Raw genomic sequence first — 14474 nt, forward strand, 5'->3', positions numbered from 1 at the left:
CACTGGGAGGAGCTAAAGGAACTAGATATTTCATAGATTATCTATTATACTGTCAGAGCATAGTGACAATTTAAAAAATTTTTATTAAAAAAACAATTTCATAAAAGTTCCATAATGAAGCTTTAAGGCAAGTTTCCCCCATGAGTTTTAGAAATGCACTCACCTCAATTTCCATTATGAACTTTAAAGATCTACTTGGCAAATGTTTGTTGAACAAAACCTTTATCTTTACCGAACTGGATCAATGTTGTTAAAAAAAATATTAAATTGTACTTGCGTCTAGCATAGGCCAGGGTAACTATAAATGCTAGCTTGTTTTCTCTTTTGAGCACATTTTTATTTATTATTTAAAAAAGTTTTTTTTTTTTTTTTAACAAAATTTCCATTAAATAAGGTTTATCAACTGATTGCAAACACAAGCAGGGAGTTGTTAAGCTGCTGAGTTTGTTTTTCTACACGACACCATGAGGGGGGTTTAGGAAAACGTCGAAAGCAACAATTATAACAAATTAAACTAATTACTATTTAACAGCTGGGGTTTTAAAGGCCAAATGCTATTCAATACACATTATCACTTATTTGTCAATTATCTATGTTGGAATTACATTTTTTAAAATGTTACTGTTCTTGTTTTTTTCAGCCCTCTAAAATCGGGGCTATTAATTATAAACAAAAGAAAAGTAATGTTAGGATACAATTTATTAAGAGCTTTAAACTGGTAATGATACTTTCAGATGTACATTAAGTGAAAAAATGGAAAACAAAACCTGGGGATCTGTTTGAGAAGACAAGAGATTTCCACACAACCCTCGTTCATTTGAGGCTTTGATGCTCCCGTAATTACGCTGGTATTAAACTTTCTAATGACACGCGAAGGCGGGGGGGGAAGAGACCCTGACAGCTGTTTATCTGTCAGCATCTCAGCAGTGGATGGAAACATGAATGTCTTGCTTGCCTGGAAGTTCAACCCAGTTCAAGTGAGCAGAAACTTAATATATCCACATTATTTGTTTGGCATGTTTTTTTTTGTTTTTTTTTGTCTGAACCAGTTAGTGACTAAAAAAGACGATTTAAAAAGTCATCCTGTCTGTGGAAAAAAAATGACTGTAAACTGACTGCAAAAATTCAGAAAACAACATGACCCACCAAGTTATTGGAATTTTCTCTGTTGGTTTGAAGACATAAAAATACATTTATGATTGATTTTTTTTAAGATATGATCAAATAATTTGGCATGAGAATGAATTTCTGAGTCAACACGCAATCTCTGATTGTGATCATCTTTAGATTGCCATATCGGAGTTTATACAAAAAAAAAAGTCTTTGAAAAGTTTGGATGCATATATTGGCTGTTATTCTCTTTTAGGGGAAATAATCCCATCGCCTTGCAGCTTTCTCTAAGAAACATATCATACATCACAGCATCTCGCAGAGCGATAAGACCAGCAGTGGCGTTTTATCTTCATTACACTCTGAAGCTCATTTTAGTTTGAGGGTTAGGGAAAGTTCTCACAGGGAAGGGCGACAGTGGTTTTCATTTCCTGTGAAACTTTCCTCCGAGACTTTTTAGAGAATCACAGGAGGTGCAGAGGTGAAATAATGTGCTGTGTTTGGTGCTGTGGGAGTGCTGCCGTGTCCAAATGATGAGCACTCCCTGTTTTTCATCTCCCCGTCACCACTGCCAGGCTGGAAGTTACTGGTTTCAAGCCAAGTAATGAGAGGTGAAAACGTGTCAACTGAGTGATGAAAGTTTTACATCATTATTTGCTTGAAGGAAAAAGGATTTGAGGGATCTTTGTGTATTCAATTAGTCTTGATACCTCTCTGCAACCTAAGGCAAGTTAATTCCAATTATTCACAAAGTATGTTAAGAGCTGGATTTTATTGTTAAATCCCAAGACCTGAACACTGGCTTCTGAAAGACTGTGAATAGATTCTCTGGTGCCAGAAAATGAAAAATATCCGCCAGCAGAAGCAAATAAAAGTTCAGCGATGTTTGGGATTCATCCTGAGCAGCACGGGCAGAGTCTTAGGAAAGAAATAAAGCCGGGGAGTTTACGGCTCTGCAAACTAAATCCTGCTCATATCCACTGAATCAAGACAGGAGTGAGCTGAAGTCTCAACAGTGAATGTCACAGCATAAAATCAATAGCTGCTTGTATGTGGAGGCACCAATGGCAGGGAGAAAACAAAGAAAATCAGGAATTTAAACATTTGTTTGGGAAATCTTTCATTCACCTAAACAATGCTGGGAGAAACAGCTACCCATGCATGTTTCATGCACGGAAACAAAATGAGGAGCTGGAGTTGATACGGCTCAAATTTATGTCCCGAGCTGGAGCCAGAACCGAAAGGATCTTTGTGTATGGGAGAGTCATCATTACAATACAGAGAGACATTTTTATGTCCTGCGCCACCAAATAAAAACCATCAGTCGTAAAGCACTTTCCTTTTCCTTATGATGAAAGTTCATGAGCGGAATATGAACCCTTTTTAATATAAAGAAAACTTAGATTTTATTACTTATGGTTTCTTTGGAATGATAAAAAATAAACTAATCTATGTCATGACATGGTATAATGTGGTATGCAGTACTATACTGTACTACAATACTATGGTATGCTTCATTATTTCACTTATATTTTTGGTCAATACAATACTTTGCTATATAGTATAAACTACTATACTCTGCAACATTATACCACATTATGTTCAGCTGTACTGGCAATACTATACTGTACTATACTGCAACATACTACACTATCCCCTGCACAGTTTAACTGTACTATATCATATAGCACTATATTGTTTAATGACACACTGCATTATGCTATGTACAGTTCTGGGATACATTTTATTTGTGCAATACTGTTACCATCTTCTATAATATACTACATACATTTTGTGGAAAATCTATGGCTTCACAGTACACTTTCTCTGCATTTGATTTGGACAATTCTTACTGAATACTCTTCAGACCAAAACAAGAATGAGTCGCTGCCAACAGGCCAAAGAGCTGCATGCAAGCAGCCTAATGTCAGAGGTTGCATGCCTCTGATCTAGTGTAAAAATTGTGATTAAAGCCAGGTAATCCTGAAATTAGATGCTTGCAAAAACCATCAAGCATGCTAACAGGGTGCTCTCAGCAAGCAGGAAAATGCTTGAATATTTTTAAAACATGCTAAAAAAAAAAAAAGGTTTGTTTTAATTAAGGCGCTTACCGATCATGCCGTTAACGGTGCCAAAGAGTACGGATCCCTGAGTGGGTGTGGAGCTCTCCCCCAGGTTCTGCAGCACCAGTGAGCCATGGCAAAAGACATTTACAAACTCGCCTAGGTGAAAGACCCCGACCTCCTGCAGATGCTGGCGCTCCTCATCGGTGGTGGCCGCACTGAGTGTGGCAAGGACAAACGGAGAGAGAACGAACATGAAGACAAAATGATCTCAAGGTCATGACTGGGGCTTGTTGGGGGTCAAACCATCGATCAATCAAATGAAAAACAAGATGGGCAGAGACACAAGAAATGTTGGAAAAGGTCAGCACATGATAGAGAGGTAATGGCTGAAAGTCTGAGAAACAGTGAAAAGAGCAACAGTAACAGAGACGTGCTGCACAAATAAAGGTCAAAAGCACCGAGACGTCCGCTCTGACATATTAGATGGATAATGAGTGAAGGCATGGATGTAACACAAGCTCCTTCAGACCTCATCTTTCTTCCTTTTCCTTAACGTCAACATTCAGTGAAATTACAACAGAGGGAAGAAAAAAGCAGGAGAGTGGCTAAAAGCTTGGCTGCAAGATGAATCATAATTTCCAGCACTAATGCAAGGACAATCCTGCAGTACCACAGTCATATCAATGTTGGTCTAAAAGCTATCATGGGACTGTGCGTGTGAAAGGAGCAGCATCCTAATGACAGCATCAGTCTGAGCGAGAAAGTATTGGGCAAAGACGATTTAGGGGCATTTCTGATCTGCAAGAGCAGCTATGGTGGAATATAATGATCATAAGAAAATGATCATTGAGCTTCCCTGTCTACATGCAGAGAGAGGCTACGCCGTTCTCACCTATCTTTTTGGCAGACGAACAAGTTGAAGGCGTTCTCTGCTCCCAGGAAGTTGTCATCGTCTAGAATTTCCACGGCACTCATCCAGTTTGGATTAAAGTCACGAGCAATCTGTTGAAAATATATGAAAAAAGGCAAAAACATGCAGGTTTGTCTTAAGAAATATACCTTTTAAGCAAAGATAAGCCAACGCTAACCAAGAGTAAATGCTGTCATCAAAACCCCTAATTGTTGCTGATTGTGTTAACTTTTGACTTCTGGTTTATACTAGAATTTGTTTTTATGTCTATTAGGGCTGAAACAATTATTCTGATTAATTGTGCTGAACTGATTACTGAAATAATCGTCAACTAATTTAGAAATCGGTTAATTGACAACTGGATTATAAAGACTCAAAAAGGCAATTTTGTTGAAAGAACAAACTCAAAGCAGTAATTAAGCCAAAACTGTACAAAACATATTTGTTTTTTTCTTTTTTGCATTTAGTATAAATGCAAAAAACATGAGTAGAACATGTTTGTAAGCATGTTCTACTCAAAATGCATCAAGTGGCATAGTTTTAGCTTCAAATTATTTAATGATAATAATAAAAACATCCTATTAAGCACCTTGTGTCCCTCCATATTTATCAATTATTCTAAAAAAATAGTCAGCAGATTAGCCTTACACTGTACTGATGCCAGGCCAAGCAGAAAAGGCTGAGCTGTTTTAGTAGTAGGTTTTTAGCTGCATGATCAAGCATACACTAAAGGAAAGTTATGTTATTGCAGTATAGGCAAAACAATTGTTTATTGTCATATTTTAGCAAGGTATTGAGTAATATGTTTATTTGCATAATTTAATATTGCACAAAAAAGGATTAAGAAATTCATAAAAAAATCTGCAGAATGTGCGATTAGTTGATTAATCGTCAGAATAACTGATACATTAATCGATTACTAAAATCATCAGTTGCAACCCTAACTTCTATTTATGGTTTTATATTGCAATTTTTTTAGGAGAGCCAATCAATTGAATAAAAATTATAGCTGTGCAAAACTGCTGCTTTCTCTCTGCAAATTATAATGAACTCCTTTAATACTGAAGAGAGGAAATCTGACACATAATCAATAGATTCTGCTCTATAATTGCGCAGGGAGCCTGTGACAGACACACGGTATCTGAGGAGACAGAACGCTCTTTCATCGTTCTCCCTAATGAGTTTGTAATGTGTCCAGTTTGTTTGATTTGAACAAAAGCTCAACTGTAAACTGACAACTTTAGTTAGTTTCTAATGATTTGTTTCCCAATTTTACAAGAAAGGTGCAAAAGAGTCAATTGACAATGTGGAATAATAATAAAAAAAAAAAACGAATTAAAATGTTTTACTCATATAATTTGCACTCCAAATATTAAGAGTTACGGTAAGAAATGTACACTGGAGCAGAACTTAGCCAATACAAATAAAGCGCTGTGGGTTGAAAGTGAAAACTGCTTTGTGATTTTGTATCAAAGCAGCAACACGCAGTCTTCAATTTCCCCACCTTTTCCAAGTCTTCAAGCTTTTTCTCCTCACATCTCACCTCTTCAAAGTTGCCCTCCATGGGTTTGTACGCCAGCAGCAGGACAGACCTCATCAAGTCTCCCACCAGGATGAAATCCCCTTTGGTCTTCAGGTAGAGCGCCATGATGTTGTTATAGTGGTTGCACTCGGTCCTCAGCTCTTTCTCGGCCGTCCACTCGTACAGACGGACCTGAAAAAGAAAGGCAGCTCTCATTTTAACCGTTATTGTAGTAGTTATTCTTGTAGGACATTATTAACTTTATATATATTTCAGTTTTACACTGATTAATGTGTCTGAATCTGAGGGTAATGTCTGCTTTATAAATGAACTTTTACCAGTTAATGAACATGTCATGCTGTGGTTGAAATTGGTGGGAGAGCCAGGGGTGTGTCTCAACTAAGTGCTTTCACAGCATCACTGTTCATTTTACAAACACCAACGGGCATTTTAATATTAAATGCAATTCTTAATAAATTAGATCAAGCAAAAGGTAACATCATAACTGTGCCCATCGGATATGTTTGAAAAGTATAATGTTTCCTTAAAAAAGTTCATGACCAATAATTTTATAAATTGAAAAATACATTTTTTGAACTAGGAATGGCAAATATTTAATTTATCATTCACTGGTGTAAAAATACACTAAGATTAAGTTACTATATTGGCAATTAAAAAAAAATGTTTTAATTAAATTTGCAAACACAAACAACTGATTCCTTTAGATATTTTCTTTTGCTGTTTTAGTTGCTTTAAGTTTTATTACAGCACAAATAAATGCTGTGCTTGAGTATTAAAATGTTCCTCAAGGCAAAGCATTCTGTATAGCAATGCTTAAATTGTGATGTAGGAGCCAATTAGATACTGGTTAAGCTCAATTTGAGAGGAATCCACGATTGAGAGGCTCAGACTATGTGCAGTGAGCCAAAAAGAGATGAAATCCAAAACAAAAAACTCCCCCAAAAAACTATAAATATTAAACAATAAGCATAATAAAGTCTTAAACCATTAGTGCTCGTCCACATATGGAACACAGAAAGACAAAAAATAAAATAAAAGGGAAATGTAATTATATTTTTTGGTGAATAGAATGAAAAAGTCATTGGGTAAATCAACCAGGCTTCAATTAAAGCACAATATTCTGTCATTTTTTATAAACTCGTCATTTTTAACAGTATTATGATTGTCTTCTAATCCCCGAAACCAAAATTGAAACATTTACTTCTCCAACCCCATTACATACTGTGTTGTTGTTTTTTTGGTAGGTCGTTCTTGTGTTGTAAACATCTGGGAGGAGATTCATGTGGCAGACTGAAACATTGAAGTTGTTTTTTTCTTTTTTCCTTTTTCAGACAATTAAAATTAAGACACATGAGAATTCATGAGTGTTTGTGCGTAACCCTCAAAACTCTCAAACCTCTTAAGCAACTTTTTATTCTTCCATGATCCGTTTATGTTCTGTGTTTCAAATTAAATAGTCAGCAAACTGAAATACAAAATTGTGGAGACCAGAATCCACTTATTTATTTCTCTTTAAGTGGACAATAATAATGTATTTATGGACAGCTAATTCAGTAAAACAGTTTCTTTCAGCAAAGGCAGAGTAGGATAGGAAAGCAGTCGGAAGTGAGAGACTTTGAGCTCCAGAAATCTGAAATCCATGACAATTGTATCCTTGATATCTCCAGATAAAGCTCCCTTTCATGTTTTTAATCCCTTTAATCTGTCTGTAGCTGATCGTGATGAGCCTGGTATTATGGGGCAGCAGGGGAAGACTATTTGTTTCACACTATGTCAGGTGATTTCACTCCAATACACATGGGGTGGATTTATTTAGACTTGGCAAAATGTAATTAATAGAACAGTGCTTTTCTGCTTTGAGAGATCATGTGGCTCTTAAAATAAATCTAGGAGAAAAGAAACAGGTCACCTGGAGCTGAACCCACAAAAGCACAGCATAAGGAGCACAGCAAATAATTTGTTGATGAAACTTGTTTTTTTTTATCTTGATTAGGTCAAAAATAATAGGATATAAAATGTTAAGCGTTATAACCTCTACAGCAGGTCAATGAACATTTAAGACAACTTAGGTGGAGGTTTTTAGACAGTTTCAAAGACAGAACCAGATGGTCCACTCTGGAGCTCCAGATTGAGCTAAAATTAGACAAAAGACTTAAGAGAAACTTGAAAAGCACATAATATGCACAACTTTTTATTTTCAATTGTGTTCAGGCTCAAAGCTGACAGTAGTTCTTTTTATTTCTATTAAGATAACAATGAGAAATGTGAACGAACAAAGGCAGAGAACTAAGATGAAAATCATTGAAAAGTGATATTTGCTTTGGGAAACAACTTCAGGCATCAACTTATGTCCTGTCAAGACACTGTGGCAGTAGAATTACCAGCTCCAACTCCGTTCATAAAGTGAAGACTTATATGGCGATTTATCTAGAGAGCAGGAGGATAAATGCTTTCTGAGTGCAGTAGCTGGGAACGTAACAAATCAGGACACGACGGTTACATTTCGCTGTATTTCACCCTGGGTGGAAAATGATCAATTTTGGAGAAAAATTGTTAAATGAAAACACTAAAAATTCTGGCAGCGTTTCGATAACATTAACGTTCATATACAACCAGATCACATCTGCAATCAAACACTCTTAATCTGGCTTAGAGATGAGAAAAAAAACAAAAAACCAATGAGATGCAGCTGAAGCAAAGTGGGCTTTGATTTAAAGCAACTTCTGGTATTTTGTAATGAAATGTAAGGCACAGCCTTGATAAATGTTTTGTTCTGCATACTTGACATTCCTGGCAAAAGTATTCATGGAATCCAATTTCTGTGTGGCCATTAAGTGACCGCAAATGCATTTGACATTTTCCTTTTAAAGAAAAGTCTTCTTTAATTAAGACATGAACCTCATCCTAAATCTAAAAATAGTCCAAAGGACTCTGCAGACCCAGATGACAAGCCATCATACAAAGATGGTTCTATTTTTTATCTTTGCAAGTGAAGCCTTAAAGCAGGTAACTTGGTTACCTGCCATATAAAACAACAGACATGCTGATTGTAATTTACAGAATGTTTTATGGCTATAAATTATTATATTTCCCTTTAAAATAGTTTCATATTCTATTTTAGACTTTAAAACATGATTAAAACAATATGAGGAGGAAAAAACTTAAGCGAAAGCTCTGTACCATCACTTACTGTGCTATTGATGCTGGCCAGTAGTTTTCCATTGAACTCCACCATAGAATAGACGGCTCCTTTCACTTCTTTCTCAGCCACGGTTTGCAGCTTCCCTGCAGGAAAGATCAGTCAGTCAGTGTTCATTCAGTGAGCTTTCAAAGTGCCACACATGCAACGCTGAGTTAAATTAGCGCCTACAAGGTCCTAGAGAGAACAACTGGGAAAGAGATGTGAGAAAAATCTGAAATTGAGACAGTGCTGCATTCAGAATATAAGTATAAACACCAAGCGCTGGACTTGGATAAACGACATACAAGCAACGCATTTTGTCAGAAACAGTGTGTGAGGAAAAAACAAAACAGTGCTGGTGAGAGGGGGAATGTTTGAGAGGAAGTGATAAGAAAATGATTGAGTGAGAAGGGAAACAGGAGCCCAGTAGGACACAGTGTTCTTGCCTAAAATACAATATAGAGTGCAGGGAGGAGAAAATGAAACGGGATGAAGGATGGAGAGAACAAAGCAGGCTGATCTGGGTGAGAGGACAAACATGAAAAGACGAGAAGAATCAAAGAGCGCAGTCGGGCTAGTTTGCTGAAACCGTAAAAAAAACTAAGGGAAGCTCTGGTACTGACCGTCGGTGTAATGGAAGACAATGATTCGACCCTGCTTGGGCTCGGGCTCCTCTGGGTAAACCATGGCCGTGCCGACGATGAAGTAAACAGATGGGTCTTTTCCCAGGCGACATGACACAATGCTGAGAGAATACTCGCTGGGGAGGAACTGATGGGCATGAAGGACTGGCACAAACACAAAGCAGGAAGAAACAGGGCAGAGTGTGAGAACAGATCGAAACTCCTTTATGAAGCTACTTAGAGAGACTACCCTATCAATTACACATGTTAACTGTGGTGACATATTTGATCACTAAAAATCAAAAAAGGCGTTTTCTGGATTATTGTGACACATTTGTGTTTTCATACTAATAGAAACGTGACCTCAGCCAAACCGAAGTACCACCTGCACTTCTGACTCCACCAAACAAACACGAAACAAGCAAAACATGAGCGGTCCTTGGTTACAGGTCACTGCACAAGAGTCATGAATAAAAACTGCTCAACTACCTCATTAAATGGTGGAAAGAATCCATTTAAAAAAAGAACAAACTGATTTTAGTTAATGTTAAGTGAATTAATACTATAAACTGTATTATAAATTTAAAGGTGGAGTGTAAAGTAAAGTACTTGTACCTGAGGGTGAGGGGAAAAAAAACAAAAAAAAAAACAGGTTAATCGAAATGTCTGTTTTCCAAGATTAAATTTCTGGAAAATCTGGATTTTCTTTTCACCGATGCTCTCCTTGGGTTTCTATAGGTTCACACTGTGTCACCATGTTTTCAGTCATTTATCATTTTTTAAGAAGGGAAAGCAAGAAAAAAAACCTTGAAATTGGAAATTAGACTTGGTATGTCAAGTTCAGAGATTTTATTTTGAAGCCGCATCACCCCTTCCTACCAATAACCCTTGAATCAGATTCACATTAGAATCAGAACTCAAAATGTATTTTATTGGCATTTATGTAACACACCAGCAACGTGCATAATTGTGACGCTAAGCAAAATAATACTTTTCAAAAGAAAACTACACATCAGTGACTTTTAAAGGCATTTGGCTACTGTGTGTTTATTTAGGGGTATCAGAGTAACAGAGATTCATAAACACACACGACATAGCTTTATATTTGGAAAATAAGTTGAATATCACATAATTTTGCACCAAACTTAAATTTATGAACTACTTTGTGTTGTTCAATCACATAAAACCACTGAAAAATATATTAACATTTGTGATTATGATGCAACAACATGCGAAAATGTTAAGAGGCTAAAAACTTGGTGTCCAAAACGGTACAACAAGATGCCAAAGTGCCGTTGAAACAGTCAATTAATGCTGTTCTACAATAAAGGTCAAAACAAACAAAATGTTGATGAAAAGGAAGGATTTCTGTTTATTCGTTAACTATTAGCTGTCAATGTTCATTTATCGTCAAAAAAAAAAAAGAATCCTGCAGCACACCTAATTTTATCTTCTTATATGGTCAGGCTGCCTTCTTTATGTGATGAGTTTATATACAAAGTGCCATGAAGAAATGACTCCAGGAGAAGGAAAATCACTTCAGAGCTTCTTATTTAACTAAATCCATATTGAGGATCCCAGAAGGGATGTGCCTCATAGTTTCTGTCAGAGAAGATTTGGTGTCGGGTGCATTGATTTACTTATTATGCAAAGACAAATGCATCTTCACTTATCAATATTTTCTCTGGGATATTATTTATCAATCTCTCCTTCACTTCTCTCCACCTGAGAGGCTTTTTAATAGCTTCATAGCTTCTTTCTAATGAAGATCGGCCAATAACACGCCTAAGTAACTGATATACGAAGCGGCTCAAGAATCAAAATCTATGTCCTCTGCATCCGAATGCTTCTCATATTAACAGTGTAGTCAGCTGCAGATACATTGTGCTGGAACAGTCTCTTATTTACATATTGTTAACAGGTGACATACACTAATTTATGAGGGTAGAGCAGCAACCGGCCTTTTAAAAGGAAGTCTGGGTGCAGAAATAAAATCTGCAATGCAAAACAGAAAGGAGCAGGAAGCAGTCACCTCCACTTGGCTTCCCTATAAAACGTGTTCATTGTTAATTTAGAAACCGCATACAGATATATGCATACTTTTCATTCCTGGTATTAAAGACTGAATAGAGAATCAACACCAAACTGCAGTAAGTGGTAAAAATAACCTAAGTCTTTTAAATGTAAGAGATTAAATAAGGAAAATTTAGTTGATTAAAACGGCACAGTCCTTATGAGATCAACTATTCCTCCAAGCTGGGAGCATTTAGCCACCAGACGCTTTGCATGGATGCAGCAGCTCAGAGTTCAAATGGAAATGCAGCCTCGGCTGTCTCACCTTCAAAGGTGTGTTGATCCACGACGAGCAGACTGTGAACCTCCACCTCCTCACCAAAGGAGGTCTCATGTGGAGAAGTGCTGCTGGGGAAGAGCTTGCTGGAGCTCACGCTGCTGGAGAGCGCCTGTAGACGTACGAGACGGGATGCAGAGAGAGAAGTGAGGGCAAAGACATGACATGACATGACAAAAAAAAAAAATAAAAAAAAAATAAAAAAAAAAGCACAATACACAATGTGTCTGCGTGGGAAGCGCCAACGGCACAGTCTGCACCATCTGCAGCAGCAGATGTGCAGCATCGAAAATCAGGTAAACATCATTCTGGTCATCAGATGTGAGAGGCTCGGCGGCGGTAAACACAAACAAATGAAAGTACACACCTGTCCCCTTTGGAGAATCTATAGAAACGAGCAGGACAGGTAGCACATGCACGCGGCTGAGAGGACTTTTTAATTAACTCTCCAGCTGATCCGATTGCTTCGAAATGCTGGCAAATAATTTTTTTAATGAAAATATTTAAAGTTGACTTAGACTTAATTAGGAAAAAATGATTTCATAGATGGCTCTGTCCGTATCTCGCTATGTTCTTACTAAAGAATGGTTTGAGGTACATCTGGCACAAGATTTGGACAGACTGCTTCAGGGTTTTTTTTTTCCCAGCTGCCAAGGTATATTTGGCATGTAATTTAGATGGAAGATTTATTTACTAAACCATATGCACATATTTTTCAACTTAATTATAAAAAAAAAGAAAAAATCAAGTCCGTTCCAAATAAAAATAGGAAATTATGCTTAATTAATTGGAACAAACCACCGAGCTAAAATATTAAGGGTATTTTCAGGATGAATCAAGAAAATTATTTAGCATACACAAAACAGTAAATTTATTTTCATAAATAATTCTCACAACAAACTCTGAACTTCGGCCTATTTTAATTTGCCTGGACGGCGCACCGTCTCTGAGACAAACTAGTCATAAAATAAATAAATAAAAAATAAAAAAAAACACAATTTGACTGACTCTCCTTAATGATGTTAAATGTCATTTTTAAGGGTTCTTTGGCAGGCACTGAGGCTGCTATGTGATAATTATGAACATGACCTTCATTATGGAGTGTTTACCAAATAATATTCTGATAGTGATGTAATTCAGAACTGGGCTTCAGACTGGGAACGTTGTCTCTTTTCCAGCCTGAACAATTGGTAGGATTATTGCTGCCATTACCTTTGTGTACTCTGCTTTTCCCCCCCACTATGGAAGGTATATTTCCAGCTGTGTTTGCTCCTGTCTCCATCTGAACTGAGCCACTGAAACTTTACTTATTCTTCTTTCCAACAAAAAGTACAGCTGGGCCAACAATTCTCATCTTAGCTAAGCTTTATTGAGGTTTCGATCTTTGAGTAATTTTTATTTCCCTACAGTAGAAAGTTGTGTCTTTTATTCCGGGAGTAATCGTTGACAAAATTTTTGCAGCAAATTATTCCTGACACAGAAATCCTCATCTATGTTCATCAATAGCAAAGTCGATATTACCTTAACGTATTATTCTTTTTTTACCTGTATAAACTTCTATTTTTCCAGCGCTGCTCTGTTTAGCAGAGCATAATCTCTACTACAGCTATTGTTGGCAATGATTTTGTGTGCTCTGTTTTATTCTCCATATTTATTAATACCCGTTTTTTTTTTATCTATTTAACCTGTATAGCCACAGGAGGTCCTTTGAGATAGAATCTCTTTTTAGAAGGAGAAGTGGCCAAGAGGTAATAGAAAGTACTCCTGGGACACTGTTGTTGTGTTTAGCTGTGTAATTCAGCTAAACACAAGGTAGTCGTTTAAAAAGCAGTTATTGTTGCTATTAACTTCTTGTTTTTGTACGTCATCAAAAGTACTGTTTTGTTTTCCAGTCTCACTGCCACCTGGTCATGACAGACAGCAGACTGAACCTGGTGGAGGTTTTCATTTTTTTTCTTATATAAAGTAAGCGGTATCTCTTCACTGTCACCATATGCTTGCTTAGAAAGAAGAATTTGATGACCTTTTTGCCACATTGAAGTCTACGATCAACTTAATGTGACTGGATTGTAACACATTTAAATTAACTATGTGGAACTGGATTCAAATCTGACTAAATTATTAGATTTAATAGGATGGATCTGATTTGAACCAAACTGGATTATGTTAAAAAAGAAAAATGTGTTGTTAGACGTAAAGTGCATTCAAGTCCTTAGTCAGCCGGGTTGCTTATATGAGACAGCAAAATGAGTCCCATGATGCAGTACCTGTGTGCTTGCACTAGGCCGTACAGCAGACGTGGTGCCGCTAACATCCTGGATCTCCACCCGGCTGGACAGAACCCCGAAACATTGCGAAACCTCCTGGTAACAGATCCGCCTGATAGTGAGATGGAGACAAGAAATTACCATAAATATAAGCTGAAGTAGAATAGACAATAAATTGAGCAGCTTTTGCCATTATCAAGGCTGAAAAAAATACAGCCACTACAAATGAGAACATATTTTGTGATAAAAGTTGTGAAGCATTTATTTTGAGTTTTTTTTCCCCAACTTATTGTTTGAATAGACGACTGACCTTGGAGACTCGTAGAGGGGAACTGTGCGAATATGAAGTTTTTGAATTTCATCAATGGTGCCGATGGTCAGTGTGCTGTTGTTGGCCAAAGCCAGACTAAAGAAATCACAAAAA

At 36.9% G+C, this 14474-nt stretch overlaps 1 protein-coding gene across 1 annotated transcript in view; it reads right to left on the reverse strand.

Annotated features, from left to right (window-relative positions):
- Window positions 1-14474, reverse strand: part of ddb1 (damage-specific DNA binding protein 1) — a 47464-nt gene that overhangs the window by 3901 nt on the left and 29089 nt on the right. Inside the window, exons 17-24 of the mRNA XM_008405646.3 lie at window positions 14361-14456; window positions 14051-14162; window positions 11772-11895; window positions 9434-9598; window positions 8820-8914; window positions 5630-5800; window positions 4069-4178; window positions 3222-3391 (exon numbers count right to left, since the gene is read on the reverse strand). Coding sequence (XP_008403868.1) covers window positions 3222-3391; window positions 4069-4178; window positions 5630-5800; window positions 8820-8914; window positions 9434-9598; window positions 11772-11895; window positions 14051-14162; window positions 14361-14456 — 1043 coding nt within the window. The remainder of the gene's footprint in view (window positions 1-3221; window positions 3392-4068; window positions 4179-5629; window positions 5801-8819; window positions 8915-9433; window positions 9599-11771; window positions 11896-14050; window positions 14163-14360; window positions 14457-14474) is intronic.

Source organism: Poecilia reticulata, chromosome 3 (genome assembly GCF_904066995.2).
Source record: "Poecilia reticulata chromosome 3, P_reticulata-male-v2, whole genome shotgun sequence".
Taxonomy (NCBI): domain Eukaryota; kingdom Metazoa; phylum Chordata; class Actinopteri; order Cyprinodontiformes; family Poeciliidae; genus Poecilia; species Poecilia reticulata.